Source organism: Strix uralensis, chromosome 5 (genome assembly GCF_047716275.1).
Source record: "Strix uralensis isolate ZFMK-TIS-50842 chromosome 5, bStrUra1, whole genome shotgun sequence".
NCBI classification, from domain to species: Eukaryota; Metazoa; Chordata; class Aves; order Strigiformes; family Strigidae; genus Strix; species Strix uralensis.
Genome location: NC_133976.1, coordinates 55000838 through 55019121, shown reverse-complemented (window position 1 = coordinate 55019121; position 18284 = coordinate 55000838). Strand labels below are relative to the sequence as shown.

At 46.2% G+C, this 18284-nt stretch overlaps 1 protein-coding gene across 1 annotated transcript in view; it reads right to left on the bottom strand.

Annotated features, from left to right (window-relative positions):
• ERP27 (endoplasmic reticulum protein 27) overlaps nucleotides 1-18143 on the bottom strand; it is a 19572-nt gene extending 1429 nt beyond the window's left edge. The window contains exons 1-6 of the mRNA XM_074870888.1: nucleotides 18032-18143; nucleotides 17722-17822; nucleotides 14744-14881; nucleotides 11116-11229; nucleotides 6999-7124; nucleotides 1-21 (exon numbers count right to left, since the gene is read on the bottom strand). The exon at nucleotides 1-21 is cut by the window's left edge and continues 177 nt beyond it. Of these exons, the coding sequence (XP_074726989.1) occupies nucleotides 1-21; nucleotides 6999-7124; nucleotides 11116-11229; nucleotides 14744-14881; nucleotides 17722-17822; nucleotides 18032-18128 (597 nt within the window). The 5' untranslated portion in view covers nucleotides 18129-18143. The remainder of the gene's footprint in view (nucleotides 22-6998; nucleotides 7125-11115; nucleotides 11230-14743; nucleotides 14882-17721; nucleotides 17823-18031) is intronic.
• Between the last annotated feature and the right edge of the window lie 141 nt (nucleotides 18144-18284).

Below are 18284 nucleotides of genomic sequence, written 5' to 3'. Positions count from 1 at the left end.
GTCTATCAGGATAAAGAGAATCTGTGATGGAAACATGAGCAAAACAGAGACTGAGAGAGAAAACAGATCCCCAGATGGTGATCATGTGAAGATTAACAGTGATATTTTTATAAAGGGTTAGAGAAAACCTACCATACCCTGTTAGGACAACACTTTCCTCTGACACTCTCTAACTGCTCCATGCAGTGCATTTTCCTCTATTTTAGCAAGTCCAGACTTACATTACCATACAAAATATCTTCTTTCACCTTCTTTAAAAATATATCTACAGTATGGCAGGAAGGCAGGCTCCACTTCTATTCTCTTAATAGATGAGGAAACAATATGTCTTTTATCTTAGTGGTACATGTAAAAGAAGTGACTCCTCCACTTGCATGTTATTTGGATAAGATGCTCACATCCATGCAAGACCCAGAGTGGCAGAGTAAAAAGGTGTTTTGGTGTGTGGAGAATCAAATTCAATTTGCAAGAATGTGGGAGTGAAGCACAGGGCAGCAGGAACTTGCAAGCGTAAGAACATGAGAGTACCAAACAAAAAAGACATATTTAAGTGAGCTGCAGTGAATAGAAATGAAGATGCAATCATTTGGGAAACAAGGGTTGTTGGCAAGACACCAATGTCCATACAGCCCAGCTCAGTGGAAGGTTGTTCAGACCTGGGGAGAAAAGCCCAACAATGAATAAGCCGGGATGATAATGACCTACAGTTTTCTGAGATCCTGAATATTCTTGGAGAGCAAGATCAAGCCAAGGATTAGGATTCAATAGAACAGATCTATCAGAATTGGTGACCAATTCCATGACTTTCTTTTAAGAGTAAATTTCAACTGAGATCTTACAGGTGCAGTAGGAATTGGTACAAATTTAAAATTTTGGAATCTCAAAGATTATCAATAAAATACACGGCTATCTCAAAAATCTTTCCTAAATTATCTGTTAATACTAAACACAAACTTTATGTATAAATTGTATAAAAGAAAACAAATACAGCAATTGAGCAATGTAATCAGTGACCTGATTAGAATCCCTTGGCAGGTGACATCCAAGTCAATGAAACAAACATCCAGCTAACATGCATCATTTTATCTTCTCTTTATCCTGTGCAGTCTACTGGGCCTAGCATATTCAATGTACATATGGACATGGATATGACTTAACTTACACAAGAAAAAGAAGAATTTTAAAAAGGTAATGCAATGTGATGATGTGCCCAGTTCCCAGGCTGTGATTCATGTTTTCCTTTCTTTTCAATCAAGAACACTCAAGTAGTTCAAAACTTTTTTCTTCTCTGAAAATAAACTCGGTAAATCTCAAAATCTTTACTTTATTAAATTTATGTTCTATTAAAAAAAATATATCTGGAAACTTTCCTAGGCAACAGCCTATGGGAAGGAGGGATAGTTAGTCTGGTGTAAGGTTTAACTGCAGTTAATCACTGTGATACAGAAACAGGAACAATGCTTTCACTGGATATGTGATATTTACCACTTGCAATTTCTCTTTCAAAGTCAGCTGTGCCCCAAGGGCAACAAGCTAGTGAGCACACTGGTTGTGAGGAATTTCTCCCAGAGTGTTAAATTCATCCTTTTGCAGGATAAAATAACAAGCTACAGAACGGTTAGAGGCCTAAGGATCTGATCTAGGAGGCTTTCAGCTGGAGCAGCAATACTTATGTTTTAGGCATCTCCTTCCAACTACCAAGCTGGAAACAGAGTCTGGTGTTGGAGAGAAGCACTTTCAGAGGGTTGGTACAGGAAATGGTATCACATTTTCACCTGTTCATTCACCAGCTTTTGGTTTTCTCTATGAAAGATTCACTAGACAACAACTTCTTTTAATCAAATGTTAAACAAGAAGTTAATCCAAAAAAGCATTTAGAATACCTAGGTTATTAAATGTTGTCACTCTTTATACAAAATCTCCCCCACCTTTAAAACAGATTAATAGCATTTTAAAACAGTAATATAAATGTTAGTCAACATTCTTCACTTTATCAAGCTTTCCAGTCTTTGTTAAAAATCCCAAAAACTAAAAAGCTGTACTTTTTTATCCATGAATACAAAGAATAGAGTAAGAATAAAAGAATAAAAAGGTAGGTGTTTAGAACTCCAAACACCTTCTTCCTTGCAAAAGAAAATGAAAACACACAAACAACTGTCCCCTCAGCCAAGAGGGCTTAAGTATCATCATTCACAGTTCCTGACTTGGATCTCTCTAATGACTCACATTTGGCTCAGGGATTTACAGAGTGCCAAAGTATAGCAAAAGTTTCCTTCCCCTCTTATATTCCAAACACACAATTGCATTTGTCCACTGTTGCTCGAAAGAGTGTGCTTTAGAATGACACATTCCCGGTAGGTACTGAGGTGAGATGAATCCTTCTTCAGTAAAAGGACAGGCCACACATCCCATGCTGGTTGTGTTCCAGGGATCCTGCCAAGGCCTGTGTGGCCTCAAAGTCACACCTGTGAGGCAGTTTGTAAGGTGTGGTGGTACTGAGGCCACAAGCACTAGAAGCCTAGTCTCCTCAGCAGCTGGAAACCAAGCAGGTTTCTCAATGGGGACACTTCCACGGTAGATGCCACCTGGTAGAACTGGCATTTTCTCATGAGGAATTTATTTTGTTCAGAGATTCCCAGCCAGCTCTAATCATAAAAAATGAATGTGGTGACTATGGAAAATTATACTGACCATGAGACAAGATTCACCTTACCTAACTTCTGCCATCTAGATCTTAGCCTTGTCTTGGACAGTCATCTAGGCAACCTCTATAATAAATGGTGACAGGTACTTTATTTCACCTATTTTAGGACAGGAAGGACATGCTAGTGCTAAGAACAGCCTAAAGCCTTGGCTCAAACAACTTACCAAAGCTATAATTCACCAAAACAAATCCCACTTATGATGCCAACTCTCACAGTACTGCTAGAAACCAGGTAGTTCCATCCCAAACAGGAAGTTCATTTTCTATTTCATACTGTCCTGTACAATGGCTGTTTTTTAAATTCTGAAATGATTTCCATGAAATTGTTTCATTTTGTAGCAATCTTCTGGCCTGTGTTCAGAGGTCTGCTGCTACAGGCAGTGAAGGATCTCCTGCATGGATGAGGAACCCCTGACACAAATTCTCCCCTCCACACATGATATTATCTGTGTACTGTCACCTGCAATAAGCTCTCTATTAGAAAATTTTGTACACTGGTGTTTTCTTGGTGTCTCACCAACTTGATTCCTAGCCCAGTGTTTTTAGAACATCAAGTTCCTGGTAAATACTAAGATATGGAATGATGTTATTGCCCAAGGAACTGAAAATAGTACTGCAAAATTGGCAATTGAAAATTGCCCAAGTTAATCGAAAATAGTATCGCAATGTTAGAAACCAATTTGATGTTGCTTAGTTTTTCTTCTAATGAAGACAAACAGGAAGGATGATCAAGCCTCATATCCAGTGTTTGACTTTGAACTTCATGGAGCTGCAACCTTCATTCTTTGAGGAGACTGTATAAGCAAAAGGATCAAATTCTGAAGTTTGAGTAATTTCACACATAGCTTACATAGTACATCAAAGCAAAATTAAAACATCAGTCATGAATTTTAAAAAAGCAAGCTATAAAAACAACTTTACTGCAGATATCTGTTAAGTGACATAGACAAACCATATTTACAGGTTCCCCTGTTTATGGCTAAGAGGGGCATCTCTAAGTATTATCTCTCTTGGTTCTGGAGCCATCAATGTCTGACAAGAAAAATAAAGTATATGAATGACTGTCTGCAAAAGAAAGGGCACTGTCCTTCCATTTCCATGGAAGAACTCCTTAAGGACTCTCAGGAGTTTCTCAGAACCCATTTCTAAAAAAGCTCACATATAAATTAAAAGGGACTTTGCAAACATCTTTACCCAAATCATTTTGACATTGTAAACCAGTTGTATCAGTTGCAGCAAAAGCTGTTTTTGTTATTTCCAGCATCACCTTACTGAAACTTCTGCAGACACCCATGAGGTACACCAGCTGTAACTGTCGTGTTATACTCATACTGTGGAAAGAAAACTGAAGATGCTTATGGTAGTTTGGATCAGCACTGCAAACCCTGCATTTCCAGAAGAAAGCCTGGACTCTTGGCAGTACTTTCTCAAATAAGCACATATTTGATTGCAGTAGGATCCTTCCAGGAAGGCTGGTGGATTCAGTCCTGCAGCTGCAGCGCTCTGAGCGATGTCTGTTCACTGTTACCCACCCACAATTGTTTCTCAGAGTCTGCTAGAAATGTACCATATTTCTTCTTATTCTTGTCAGCTCTTGCTGTCTTAAGTATCATCTAACATTTGCACTTTCCTCTCCAGCATTTTATAGCCCCCAGGTTCCACAATAAAATCTAGAGGAATCTAGACTGCTTTCAGACCTCACTGCTGCTCAGGGTGCAGTTCAGGCTGTTTTCAAATAACGGTCCTCACTATACAGCCTCATGGATCCTCCAGCTAAAAATCTCAGCTTCCTCACAGGCAAAAATGAAATGATCATAAACCAGAGATGAAGGGACCATAATCCAGAAATTGGCAGGTGAATCACCTCCTCATGATCCATTAATGGTTGGACTCAATGATCTTAACGGTCTTTTCCAACCTAAATGATTCTATGATTCCATGATTTCCTTCACTCTTTGGGGTCAACCACTAAGCAGCAGCAGTTCCTCCTCATCTCTCCACAAATTCAAGCAACAAGTTTCTCTTCTCCCTCCAGCTGGTGACAACGAGAAAGACTCCTCTTCCCTCAGAGTACAGCAGAGATGTGTGAAAGGATCGGTATCCCTTCTCCTGCTTGGGAACCCTCTCAAGGCTCTGTATTCTGTGCTGGCTTATAGAGAAGTTGCAACACACCGAGTCTCCCCAGTCTGCTCTGGCACTCCACAGTCACTGTAAAGTGCTGCTGGATGCAGTGGTACATGCTCATAGGGAGCCTGAACACCTCTCCACTGCACAGCAATGATTCCTTGCTCAAACCACTGATAGCACTAACCCCACAGCACAAACAAGCCTTTCACCACAGGCTATGAATTATTTACTGGTAGTCCTGAAAAAAATTCAAGTCAAGAATCTTGTATTTATTCACGGACAACCTTCAAGTCGCAGAAAGGCAAAATCTACTCAATACTTCACTTGTTTCAAAGTAAACCTGAGTTAACTTGGTAGTCCTGACAACAGATAACTCCATTTAGAAAAATTAGCTGGCAGAGATTTCCATGGCATTGTGCAGTGGCTGCTTCTGATACCCAAATTAATTCATGTCTTTCTACATGACAGAGCAACGGAGACAAACCTAAGAGGGCATATCACTCTGCTTACTCCTTACTATCCAGATCTAAGACCCAAATAGAGGGATCCTAGTGCTCTCTTACTGCTTTGTAAGAGGGCAGTCCAAATCACAATTTACTCCACTGAGTGCCACTCTTTTAGGAAAAACAACTTATTAGACTCTAAGTCCCTTCATCTATGTGTCCTGCAGTACCACTGCAGTAAAGTGGAAATAATCAGTCAAATCCTCACATCTTTAATCTCTCTATTTTACTCTGGCAAACTTCTACACTGATTTAGTGGGAAACTTGCCTGCATCAATTAAAAAAAGTTAGATTTTGACTTGCTGGCAATTCATAAACTATCTGGACTTCAGTACAACATTTTATCCAATGTTTTGTGAAGTATTTCTAGGAAAATTATTCACATTTTCTCAGATCTAGGCATGTCACATGAAGTGAAAACTAGCTGCAGCTGCATCAGCAAAGGATAGTGAAGGTAAACAGTAATGTGCTGTGTTAGAAGAATAGGCTGCTTGGGGGACACCTGTATCAGACTCAGCTGCTCATGGAAGACAGTGATAATGGTGTCACTATAACACACAACTCACATGAGATGTCTCGAATTTTTCAGATAAATGAGGGAGTTTTTATCACTATGTATTCATCAGAGCAAAACACATTCAAAGAGATCTTTTGACTTCAATGTACGGTTTCTGCTTGGCCTCTTGCCAATGGGTGGGACAGATGGCAAGGTCCAAAGTAGTCCTGTCATAAACAAGTCTCAGGACTTTTGAGGGTGCCCCTCCATTTGAAGATGAGGATGTACTTGATTTTTAATCTTCCCCTTCAGTACCACAAACAGATGAATGCAGATGTTCTTGTTTGCAAACCCTAACTCTTTCCAGCTCTACACTTCTCCCAGGAAGGTCACTTCCACCGCCTCTCAGCTCAACATTCCCCACTGCTATGATCTTCTGCCCTCTCCCATCTGCTGTTCTCGCTTGCCCCAAATGGCTTCCTGTTGCTCCCAGTCCTCCTTTGCTTGCCAGTTCCTTTCTCTGTTCCCCGGACACAAATTCCCCTGTAATCCAGCTGCTGGCAGAGAATCAGCCATGGGATGATTTACTATTTGGGGAGCTCTGTTCACAGTGGGGTGGGAAACAGGCAAAATTTCTCTGAAAGATCCCATCTATCCCATCATCTTAGTGTGGGAAACCCAACAAACCCATTTGCAACTCCTTTAAAATAGCCATTTATCCCTGGATCCAACCAGAAGGAAAAAGGTTAAGAAGCACCATGACACTAATTGCTATCTGGTCACTTATATAATGCTCCTTGGCATCTTGCAGGCTGTGTATACAAAATCACCTCTCACACCAGTGGAATGCAACCGTCACCAGACTGATGCGCAGCAGCTGTTTGTCATCTCCCAGTACAAGGGAACAAAACTGGACCAGAAGCAAGGAAGTACATAATGTCCCACTGAGGGAGCAGAGGATATTTTCCCCACAAGGAGGCAAACTGGCAAAAGGTGAACAGATCCAACCCCTCCACTTAATTATCTAGCTAATCTTCTTTTCCTGCCACTTGGCCTTTGCTCTCCTAATGCACAGAGAAGGAGATTATGCCCTCCCCATCCACTAAAGAAATCACTGTTCTCCTTTTTTAATCCCTAATGGCCCCCTTTCCTCTCTGTTTGGACTTACCTTCCCCTTGAAGAGCTCTGCTGCCGCCCGATATCTGCGCATGTGCTCGGGGTGCTTTGGGGACATCTTGTCTGTGATCAGGAGAAGATGAAGCTGGAGCGAACTCTGCATCACACCTATTGCTGTCTGCCGAAAAAACAGCCCCCACAGACACAGAGAGAAACAGGCACAGACAAGAAAATTGAGAACATTCAGTCTGTATCAGATGCACTGCCAGAGGGACAGCAATCCTCATGCCCCAGCTGAGATTTCTTTGCAAATCAGCCTCACAAGCAGGACAGCTTTCTTTAAAGCAGGAGGGATCCAATCTGGGTTCTCTGTGGAAGCGCTTAACCTCCTGGCTTTGGTTATTCCCGAGACAAGAGTCTGAAGACCATAAGGGTTCATCACTGGCCTCAGGATAGTCAGTGACTAGGCAAGGGGGCTGCCTTGATACAGCAAGCTGAAGCCTAGAGGAGCAAGGAAGTGGAGAGGGAAGGTGAGCAAACATTGAACATAAGGGTGTGCGGAATGACTGAGGTCCAGCACCCAGCTGAAATGGGAACAAGAGAGTGGAAAGGATTTGTGGTGTCAGGATTGGTGTCTCCCCTTATTTCCTTTCTTTAACATTAAGCTGTGAGTAGGATGGGGATGAGTCCAAAGTTTCAGCAACCCGAGGGACTGGGCATTGCAGAGTGCTGAGTGTTGAAATTGCCTCTGCAGTCCCACAGTGAGAGAAGACCTGGAGCTGGCTGCCCCTCATCGCCCGGGCAAGGCCAAGTAGGCAGCACACATTGGCCCTCTGTGAGGAGACAGGGCTAGCACTGCCCAAGAAGCCACTGCATCATATTCAGGTACTCACTCACTCACTCACTCATCATCTCCCTTCTCCTTCTGCCTGCTTTCTGCAGCTCTGCAGCCTCTCCCTCAAACAAAACATCAGCTGGGACAGACCTGCTGCCTCCCTGATGCCACCAAAACCACAGAGGTGCAGACTGTGCAGGTCTCCGCTGGCGGAAGAAGAAAGTTTCCACACACTCCAGGAGTACTGTGTTGGGTTTCGGGAGGGGGTTGGTGTTTGGTAGCAGGGGAAGGGGCTACAGGGGTGGCCCCTGTGAGAAGCTTCTAGAAGCTCCCCCGGCTCCAAGTCGGACCCACCTCTGCACCAAGGCCGAGCCAACTAGTGGTGGTGGCCACATCTCTGTGATAACATATTTAAGAAGGGAAACCTGGGAGGAGGAGTGGGAGTTGTGAGGAGAAGTTGTGAAGGAGACACCTATGAAAACACCAAGGTCAGTAGAAGAAAGGAGGAGGAGGCAGGGGGGAAGGTGCACCGGAGTAGAGACTCCCCTGCAGCCCATGGTGAGAGGGCAGGCTGTGCCCCTGCCACACATTGAGGTCAGTGGTGGAGCAGATGCCCACTTGCAGCCCATGGAGGACCCCATGCCAGAGCAGGTGGCTGTGCCAGAAGAAGGCTGAGACTCTGTGGGAAGAAGCCCTCACTGTTGTAGTTTGGCACTGGGAGGACTGCAACACGTGGGAGGGACCCACACTGGAGCAGTTCAGGAAGAGCTGCAGCCCAGGGGAAGGATTCACGTCAAAGAAAGTTCATGGAGGACTGTCGCCCATGAGAGGGACCCCACACTGGAGCAGGGGAAAAGTGCAAGGAATCCTCCTCTGAGGAGGGAGGAGCAGTGGGACCAACCTCAACCCCCATCCCTTGCCCCCTGCACTGCTCAGGAGGAGGAGGTAGAGAAATTGGGAGGAAGACTGAGCCTGGGAAGATGTGAGGGCTGGGGGGAAGGAGTTTTTAAGATGTGATTATACTTCTCACTGTCCTGCTCTGTTTGTTAAGTGATGTGTTAGTGTTTGAATTAAAGTGATGTTCTTTTTCTTCTCCTAACGAGTCTGTCTTTTGCCCATTACCATAATGGGTGAGTAATCTCTCCCTGCCCTTATCTCGATTCCCAAGCCTTTTGCTTTATTTTCTCCTTTCCATTCCTGAAGGGAAAAGGGGTGAACAAGCAGCTGCATGGTGGTTGGCTGCCAGCCAGGTTTAAACCATGACAAGTAATAAGGAAAGGGTCAGGAAGTGCACACCAGCAAGGGCCATGCACCACAAAGCATCTAGTTTTTGGCAGCCAGGATTCTGCCATTAGCCTAATGTTTATCAGACACTTTGTATTCCTCCACTTCTCCAGTGGTGTGCAGATGAAGCAGGGGAGAGTAGAGTGGATGCAAACCAAGGCTGATGAGCATTAGAAGACCTCATAGGAGAGGATGGGTCTGAAGGTGAGGGTGAAGTCAGCCGGTACTAAGGACCATGACAAGGCTGGGCTGCGAGCAGGTAGAGCTGGAGCAGCAGTTCCTCGGGCAGCTCCACACAATGGTATGCTTGTCCACGCAACCCTGTGCAAGAGCGATCAGCAGAGCTCATCAACATGGCCAGGTCACATCTGGCTCTCCTGGAAAGCCCACAGGGTAAGCATTGCCTAAAAAATGCCTCTAAAGTATGTGGGAGAAACAGTAAGGGCCCCAAGATGGGGAGAGAAACTCTTGGCAGCACTCAGTGTGATCTGTGTGACCCCAGCCTCCGCTAACCGGCAGCATTCTTAGATGTAAACAACATATGCACTGGGAATAAATATTTACAAAAAACCAAGCTACGTTAGAGGATCTGGGAGGGCTTTGGGATGGAGACTGCAGGAGGCACTGTTAATTGCAGCACCTTGATAGGACTCCAGAGTATCTGGGAAAAAAAATAGAACATGTGTACTGCCAGTTAGGGTAGAGGGGACCAGCTCAACACCTCAGAACTTCTCGATCAGGGAGACAGCCTGGGTGCCGAACAGGACACCCTAGAGCAAGAGCCCAAAGCATCAGCAGAAACGCATGAAGAAAGACCCATGCTCTAATGAATTGCCAAAAGATGCAGTGGAGGTTCAGAAGGCCTGGGCAATTATGAAGATAACAAGAACATCCCAGCTAATGGGACTTGGATGTTCTCAAAGGGCTATGAGGACAGTGGGGCAGGATATAGCTTTTCTGCCCCCAGAAATATTATGTGATTTGAAATGCATTTTTCACATCCCTTATCAGGATGAAAAAACAAATCCAAGGGTTTTTTTAAGAAAAAACCACAACTTCTACAGTATTTCATTCTGGAAACAAAACGTTGCATTTCCAAAAGAAAATGCTTTCTCTACTGGTGGGCTGCACCTCTTAGCTGATCCTTGGCATCAGCTTGAAAAGGTATAGCTTTGAAACAGGTTGGGCCATTCTCCTTTGATTAAATTGAGCTTGGTCAGCACTGTTGTAGTTATCCAGAAGTCCACAAAAGGCCCCATAAGCAATGAAAAATCTCAGCTTTGCATCCATCAGGGCTTCTAAGACCTACTAACTTCACAGCAATGAGCCCAGTGAACTGCCGAGATTTCAGAGGAGTCTAAATCATTGGTCACACCCTATAGCAGGAAGAAGCACTGCGACTCTGCCACTGCCAGTCCGCTTGGTGAGCTAATGAAGATGGTCAACATGGAAGCATCCTATGTCTGATAATTTTTTTTTGTTGAACTGATGAATTCTGGAACAAGGGATAGAGGGGATGGGAAAAATTTTGCTTGGGAAGTTTCCAGCCAGCTCTTGAATATGCCTTCAAATAGCTGGTCTTATGTCAAGCCCTATGAGCTGGGTGATGAAGAAAAGCCTGCCTTCTAGGAGTAGGTCAGTCAAGTTTCCATGTTCCTCAAGGCTTTTCAGCCAAAGAGAGGGGATCCTGGCTGAGCAGGGTCTGCAGGGATGGCACAACACGGCAAATGCCCATGGGAGGAAGCAGCACTGCTGGCAGGAGTGTTAAGAAATGGAGCTCTCTGCACACCAACACCCCAGATTTACTGGAAAGCTAAAGGAACCGCCATGCCTCCCTTCCTCTTCCCACCCCACTCGCACACCCCAGACAGAATCTACTTCCAGTCCCCGTATGAAGCAGCAGCAAAGAGCTGCATGTCTTCCCCAACCCCATCCACACTGTTGCCGCCAACCCTCTCACACATCTGGGTGTGCAAACTCTTGGGCCAGAGGACGCCCATGAGGAGGAGGCCTAGTGCCAGGGTGAGGGCTACAGGGAGCTGGTAATTACCACAGGGTTGTACTCTGTCACCAGGCGGAGCTCATTCATCCGAATGAAACGAGTCATCTTCTCAGCATCAACATCTTTGCCATTCATATCCACATCCCTCCGGTCATTGTCTATCTGAAGACATGCAAAGACACCTCCAGTAACAGCTGTCCTCTCCTCCCAGCACCCCCTCCAGAGGCACTGATGGCACTCACTCATGGAGACACCCACCCCTGGAACACTGCCATCCACTCCCCACCACCACATAATCCCCACTTCTGGATGTCCAGAACCTACAGAGACCAGACTGCACTTGAAGATAAGGATCTTCCACCCTTCTTCAGTCTCCCAAGGACAAGGCAAACTCATGGCATAACAGAAATCACTGAGGACTCCAGACATCCCTACAGTATCAGCTCCTGATGCACTGGAGACAGGGAGGATTAGCTGATAAACTATTATAGGCATTGTGGGGAGAGATTATTATATAGCCTAACTCCTTCCATCGATTTTGGCTTTACATTCCCTTTTAAAATCTTCATCTGCTTACTGTATTTGTTCTACAAGTAATAAACATTGGCATGGGCCTGTATGGATTTCCTGGAAACATTGTGCAAGCAGAAAATCTCTCCAATAAAAAGAGGTTTTTTTCCAGTACAGCAGAAACAAAAAAAAAAAAATAAAAAAAAAAAAGGAAAAAAAAAAATCAAGTCCAGTACATTTTAGCTGTAGAGGAAAACGCATCCTACCACGAATCTCCCCACACTCCACCCCTCCCACCCAAACGATGTGATTTTATTGAGGTTTTTGTGACCTGGTAAACAGAAGAAAAGCAGGCAACCATTGAACGATAGCTAAACCACCTGAAGGGGCAGAGTTGCTGTGCAGTACCACCGCAGGATGTAACTGAGTTGAGCCATGGAGACTGACACGCATTGGGATCAAAGTCTGGGATTTGAAAGCCTTTGATACACATGTTGAATGAGGTTCTCGGGGCTGAGGAAAGGTCCACATGCACACTAGATTTTATTCTCTGCATCTGTACAACCTCTGACAGTGCTTGTGTTATTTTTTCCAGTGATGTGCAGACATCTAAAGCTCTTTTTGCTCTCTGTGGTCATTGGAAAGGTCTTTGATCTGGTATGGGGCCATAGTGCCCTGTCTGGCAACCCAGACTGGTGCTTTTCACACTCTGCAGCCTGATTCCTCTTGCAGATTTGCTCTGCATAAAATGAAAGGGCAGCTCTACTCAGATAAATGAGATCAGAGCAGTGAAACACCTGGGCAGGTAAAATCAGAAAGGCCTTGGAAACCAATCTAAAGCACCCTGGACTTCACAGAAAGTCTTCTCTTGACTTTCATGGGCTTCTGGAAACACCTGATTTACATTTTTGGATAATAACATCCTAAATCTGCGCTCAACATTTATGATCTTTAAGAAAATAAGTCTGGAAAACAGCCTGCATCTAACAGTTGAAGCTCTAGTCAAAATCTTTATCACTCCATATAATTAGCTTGTTAGCATGTTAACATCATGTTCTTTTTAGGTCTACCAGGCCAGATTCCTCACTAGAATAAATCCATTAGCCTCCACTATATGCAAAGAAGTCTCACCAATTCACAGCAGCCCCTCCTACTACTGTAATTATGGTTTAAGATTCTAAGCATTGTAATAAGTGTTTCATACTCTGCAAGAGCAAAGAAAAAATGAGTTTATGTCTCTGATTCACAGCTATCCTGGTCATGCATCTTTGCATTCTTCAAAAAAGTATTTGATTCCAAGTTCCTGTCTCAGTTCTTTTTTCTCTTCCTTTTTAGCTCTGACCCCTTATTCCTACACAGTATTCAGTACAGAATAAAAGGAAAAATAATGTGTCTGAATAATTTAAGAAAAACTGACAATTAGACAAATGAATTGTCAACCACATTTGAACTTGACTAGTGCATTAGTTGCTTGGTTGTGGTTTTTTTCCTATTAAACAAGAGTTCAGCTGCAAAAACTGGACTGTGAACAAAGAATATTCAGTATAATCCAAATTCCAACAATCCAGACACTTTCTTTTATCAAACACCTTCCCAATGCAGTCATCCTCACTATCTGCCACAGCTCAGAAACAAAGGATCTTTTCAATATTTTTGGAAGAAAACCACCATGACTAAGAACTAAAACTGAGATGGGTGTTGCTTCAAATTGCAAATACGCACATAGCAAATAAAAGGTTAAATTAAAGGACCTGCCTACCTATTGCTCACTCTTAGATAATTCTCTTTGAATTATTTGGATAATGCCAGTAGTAAACATGGTGCAGGAAACCATGAGAAAGAAAGGGGAACAAACTGGCTTTGTCGAATCTTTGTACAACCTGGATCTAGAATTTGGCCGAGCTGCCACATTCAGTTTCCCTAGTACACGCGGTGTTTCCCTGTTCCCCCCCACTCCATGTGCTTAGAGCTCTGGTGACACAACACTTCAAGGACTTTTAGGTCACCTTGTGGTACCTAGAGCCCCTCTCCTCCTCAGATACACCTCTCTCTCAAGTTTTTAAGTGCCATACTTGTGTGAGAAGGGTCAACACAAGGAAATTGATATAACCAGTAGAATACCTGCTCTTTTGTTGGTACTCTTGAAGCAAGTACATGGCCCTTCCCAATATCATCTCCTTAGATTTCAGCAACCATAGCTTCAAATTCATTGAGGCACCAGCACTTACAGCTGGAGTCAACAAAGATTTAATCTTGCACAGCATCCATCCCTAAGAAATTGCAAAGTAACATTTTTAATGGGCCCACGCCCAAAGCGTATTTAGGGAATCACTCTGCAAACCACAGTGTAGGAGACAGAAAGAGTGTTTGGGATTTCTTTTGGGGGCAGAGCATCTGTAACTGCAGGGACCCAGTCTGGATCTGGTTTCAGTCACGATGGAAAAGTTGTGCACCCAGAGAGACAGCTTTGCCTGCCTGAAGTGGCACTTGGCAAGATTTGATATCAAGCCTGCTGTGTTAATCCATTATAACATGGCCTCTAGATGCTTTTCATGTATGTGTCTCAGGAGCTTTTCCAAAACCATGGAAATCCCGTCCAAATAACACCGAGTTCCAGGCAGGTCACTCAGAAACACAGACATCGTTCTTTGCAAAGCACTGGGTGCTGGAGCAGATCCATAAGGCAAACACTTAAAATGGAGAATCTCATCAGGTGTAATAAATGTTGCATGTCTCAGCTATGGGCTGCAATCATTCTGCAAGTGAAAAGCAAAAGACCTCTTTGGGCAGGAAACTACAGATGCGCTTTCAGGTGAGCAGGGAGAGTGATCGTCAATGACATCTAAGGAGAGATGAGCAGCTTGAATCTTCTCTGTTACTACTACCCGGAGATTTCACTTCTTTTGGAGCCTGACTGCGGGCAGTTGTTAAGGCCTTGCCCTAGCAGACCCTCTCACCAAAGCCAGCGGGCAGGGGAACTCCTACACCAGAGCGTTCATTTTGTAGATACGGCCTTTGGCACGGCATCCTGTTTCCCCGGGGGGTGAGCTGCTCGGGGGCAGCCGCGGCTCGCCCCGCGTAGCTCCCCGGGTTCTCCGGCCACGGCAGCGGTGGCCCCGTCCCCCCCCTCACACCCCCCTCCACCCCCCGCCGCGGGCCCACGCACCCTGCGGAAGAGCGTGACGGTGTTGGCCGCGACGCCGTAGTGGGACAGGACCGCGGGGCTGGTGCTGAGGCCGAAGGGCACCTCCGGGACCCGGCCGGCCGCCAGCCGAAACTGGGACGCTTCGGGGCTCTCCGGTTCCTGCGGAGAAAGGGGGAGAGGGGGGGGGGGGGCGGGGGTGAGGAGCGGAGCCTCCCGCGGGGACACCCCCCCTCCCGCCACCGCTGCGCGCCCCTACGTGGGGCGAGGGCGACACCTACCGGCCGCCCCGCGACCCCGCCGGGGGAGGGGGGAGAGATCGGGGGGGGGACAGCCGAAGGGCGGGGGAGGCCGCGGGGGGCCGCGGGGGGCCGGGGGAGGTCGGGTAAGCGACTTTCTCTCCCGTCGTCCCCTTGCCTGCGTGGCCGGAGTGCTGCAGAGAGCCCCCTCTCGCCCCGCCAACCACCTCTCCTCACAAAATGGGGGAAGGCACCAGGGCCGCTGCCGGTGTCAGCGCCACAGACAGCAGGTGGCTACGGCAGGGCGGGGACCTCGCCTTCCATTTGTCTGAAACCTCCCTGCTTACCCCCACGCTCGCAGGTAACATCGTGATGATGCAAAGCCCTAGAGCTCTCAAAAGGGAGGGGAGAAACCCAGAATATGGATGTAGCACGCTCAAATATATATAAAAGATATACACACACAACACGTGTGTGTGTGTGTGTGTGTGTATAACATAAATATATAAAAATACAATTTTCAAGATAACCTTGATTCTAGAGTCAGGGGTTTATAATTTTTGAACACCTTGCATTAGCAGCATCCTGATTCCTTTTTAAAAAGGTGTCTTAGACATATCCTTTAAAAAGTAGCTAATGCAGATACATCGAAGGATATAAATGTGCACTTTCTCGGTAATTTGAGGTCCATTCTTTCTTGCAGCGAGAACATTAGCTACAGCATTAGCCCATATTAAAGCCTCCCTTGCTATTCCCATTCCCAACTTTTCTTTAGAGTGATGTATTTTTGATACTTCTACTTATAGGATTTAAATTCTCAAGACACAGCCTCTACTTGGAAATTGGTTTGTTTTTCTTTTTAGTTTGAACCGTCAGCTCAGCTGTTTGTGAGCCCAGAGAGAATGGAAAACAAAATTCTTCCATCATTCAAAAGAAAAACAACTCTCGTGACCTGTTTTGGAAATGCCAGCTCATCGACATGGCTCTGGTAGGAGCGTGAAAGCCTGAGGTGGGAATAACCTCACTGAGTTTTGGAGCATTCCTGGGAAAGCTGGGGTTTAATCAGGCCAAGCATGGCCCCTTCTCACAAACACGTGGGGTTTTTGGAGCAGCGTGCTGTTTTTCCGTCATGGCATGCTGTTCCCAGTCAGGGAGGCTGTTCTCATTATATGGGGAGCTTGCTGAGCTGCCTACTGCAGTGAATTGAAAGGCTGCAGCAGAGAAATAATTTACGATGAACAGAGAACAAGGACATTATTTGGATTAATATAGTCTCAGGCAGAGGGCCCAAGACAAGTACTCATGGCACACATATGTCTTTATCTACTGTTTAAATGCAGCCTTGTCATGCTTCAAGCATTGAACACCCAACACATCGCTGGCAGCTGCTGGGTCCGCATGGCAGTAGCCTCCTGTCTGACTCTGATCAATAAAATCCTGCAGCGGGTAGGGGGCTGCGATGGCACAAGACACCAGCAGTTATGCCCCCATGATGCTTCACCCAGCAAGAAGCCACGGGCCCTGCTGTAGCTCGGCAGAAGGCTCTATGCCCCAGGGACAGCCCTGCCACAAGCCTGGCCAGCTACCCTGGGGAAAGGAGGCATCAGAGGCGTCTCAGCACTTTCATTCTGCATGTGCAGATTGCCTTGCTGGTTTGCAGGACTGTAGCTCTGCAAGAGCAACCCTTGAGGAGCTCCAAATGCCTGCAGGCGCTGAAAGTGAGGTGGCTGGTGCTTTGTGATCTGCACTTAGCGAGGCCCCTGGGGCACAAGCCTCCACGGCTCATACACTTGTTGCTGCCCTCACAGGCAGCACCATCGGTCCTCACTCTGTGGTGGGCTGTGAGATGCCATTGCCCTATACCAAGGGCATGATGCTCTCCCTAGGCTGCCCTCCAGCCCCAGGCATGGGCAGAAAGAGGAAGGAGATTGCAGAAAGGAGTTGTTTTTGAAAGGCTAAAGTCTTCTCTGACAGAAGCCATGAGGCAGTGTGTGGGGCAGCAGAAGGCCAGGGCAGAGCTCAAGGAAAAGGTGGAAAAAGGCACAACTTGGGGACCTTAAAAGTAATGAGGATCCTGTCAAAGAGGCCTCTGATTGATGGTGCTCTACCTCAATAAATATTTTTGTCTTCTTTCCTAAGGAAAAATATTCATGCCATTTTGAGGGCAAGGGGCACATACCTATCACTCATCTTTGAATTCAATTGAATTTAGACACAGAGAGGCAGAGATCTCATGGGTATCACCTCTGGGGAACAAAGCAGTGAGACAGACAAACCATGCCTATACCTTCCATGTGAGGAGGGTGCAGCTTGAGCCCAAACCCTCTTGGACTTCAGAGGACCCACACCAGCACTGCTCCCTGAGACCTGGCTTCCTCAGCCTCATCATCCAGGCAGTGCCCTGCTCTGTCTTTGCTGACCAAAGCAAACAACTGACATTCCCTCTCACCCCTTGACAACACTGTTTCTCTGCCACCCACATTCCTGTTTTGCTTCCCATGAAGCATTTTCCTTTCACCAGTTCCAGGGCTCCTACAACCTCCTTCACCTTCCTCCCTTGCTCCATCTCCCTTTCCACACACAGACTTAATTCCCTGCATTCTCTCTGTGGCATGTCATCTAATCCCTCCAAATGCCTGTCACAGCCCCAGCACCTTTTGGGATAGGAGCTGCCTTTAGGTGTTTACGCCACATTCAGACCCAAGCTCTTGTCAGGGTGGGATAGGGCTCACAGCTGGCGGCAGGGAGATGCTGTGAACACACCTGGAAGAATCCAATGACTGCCACCTCCGCACCACTGATGAAGGCTTCAGCATCCGCAACGTTGTTCAACAAAATAGGTTTCTCTGCAGTGCTGGCTGTGCCTGGAGAGGGAAGGTCACGATTGGAAGAGGGTACACAAAGAGCAGCTCAAAGAGGCTCCCCCCAACACGCACACAAGCATCCCACCCCTGACAAGCTACCCACACACCTCTCCTGCAAGCTCGACACAACATTTGCACTGCATACCCTTGGTGAGGACTCCCCACAGCAGACCCAGCCTTTCCCTGAGCCAGGAAGAAAGTTCACTTACTGTGGGATGCAGAGCTGTCGTCATCTCCAGCACACCCTGCTGGGGAGCCCCTGGTGAGCAGGATAACGAAGAGGCACGGGAAGACAGAGGTGCCCATGGTGCCAGCTTGCCCTCTCCTTCCTGTTTCACCCTGCTCCAGACCTGTCCTCGGCAAGAGACACGTCAGCTGCTGTGTGGGCCCACAGGCACTCCTAGGGCGGTGGGAAGGGAGCAGCTGGCCCAGGGCAAAGCCTTCAGCTCCTGAGATAAGCAC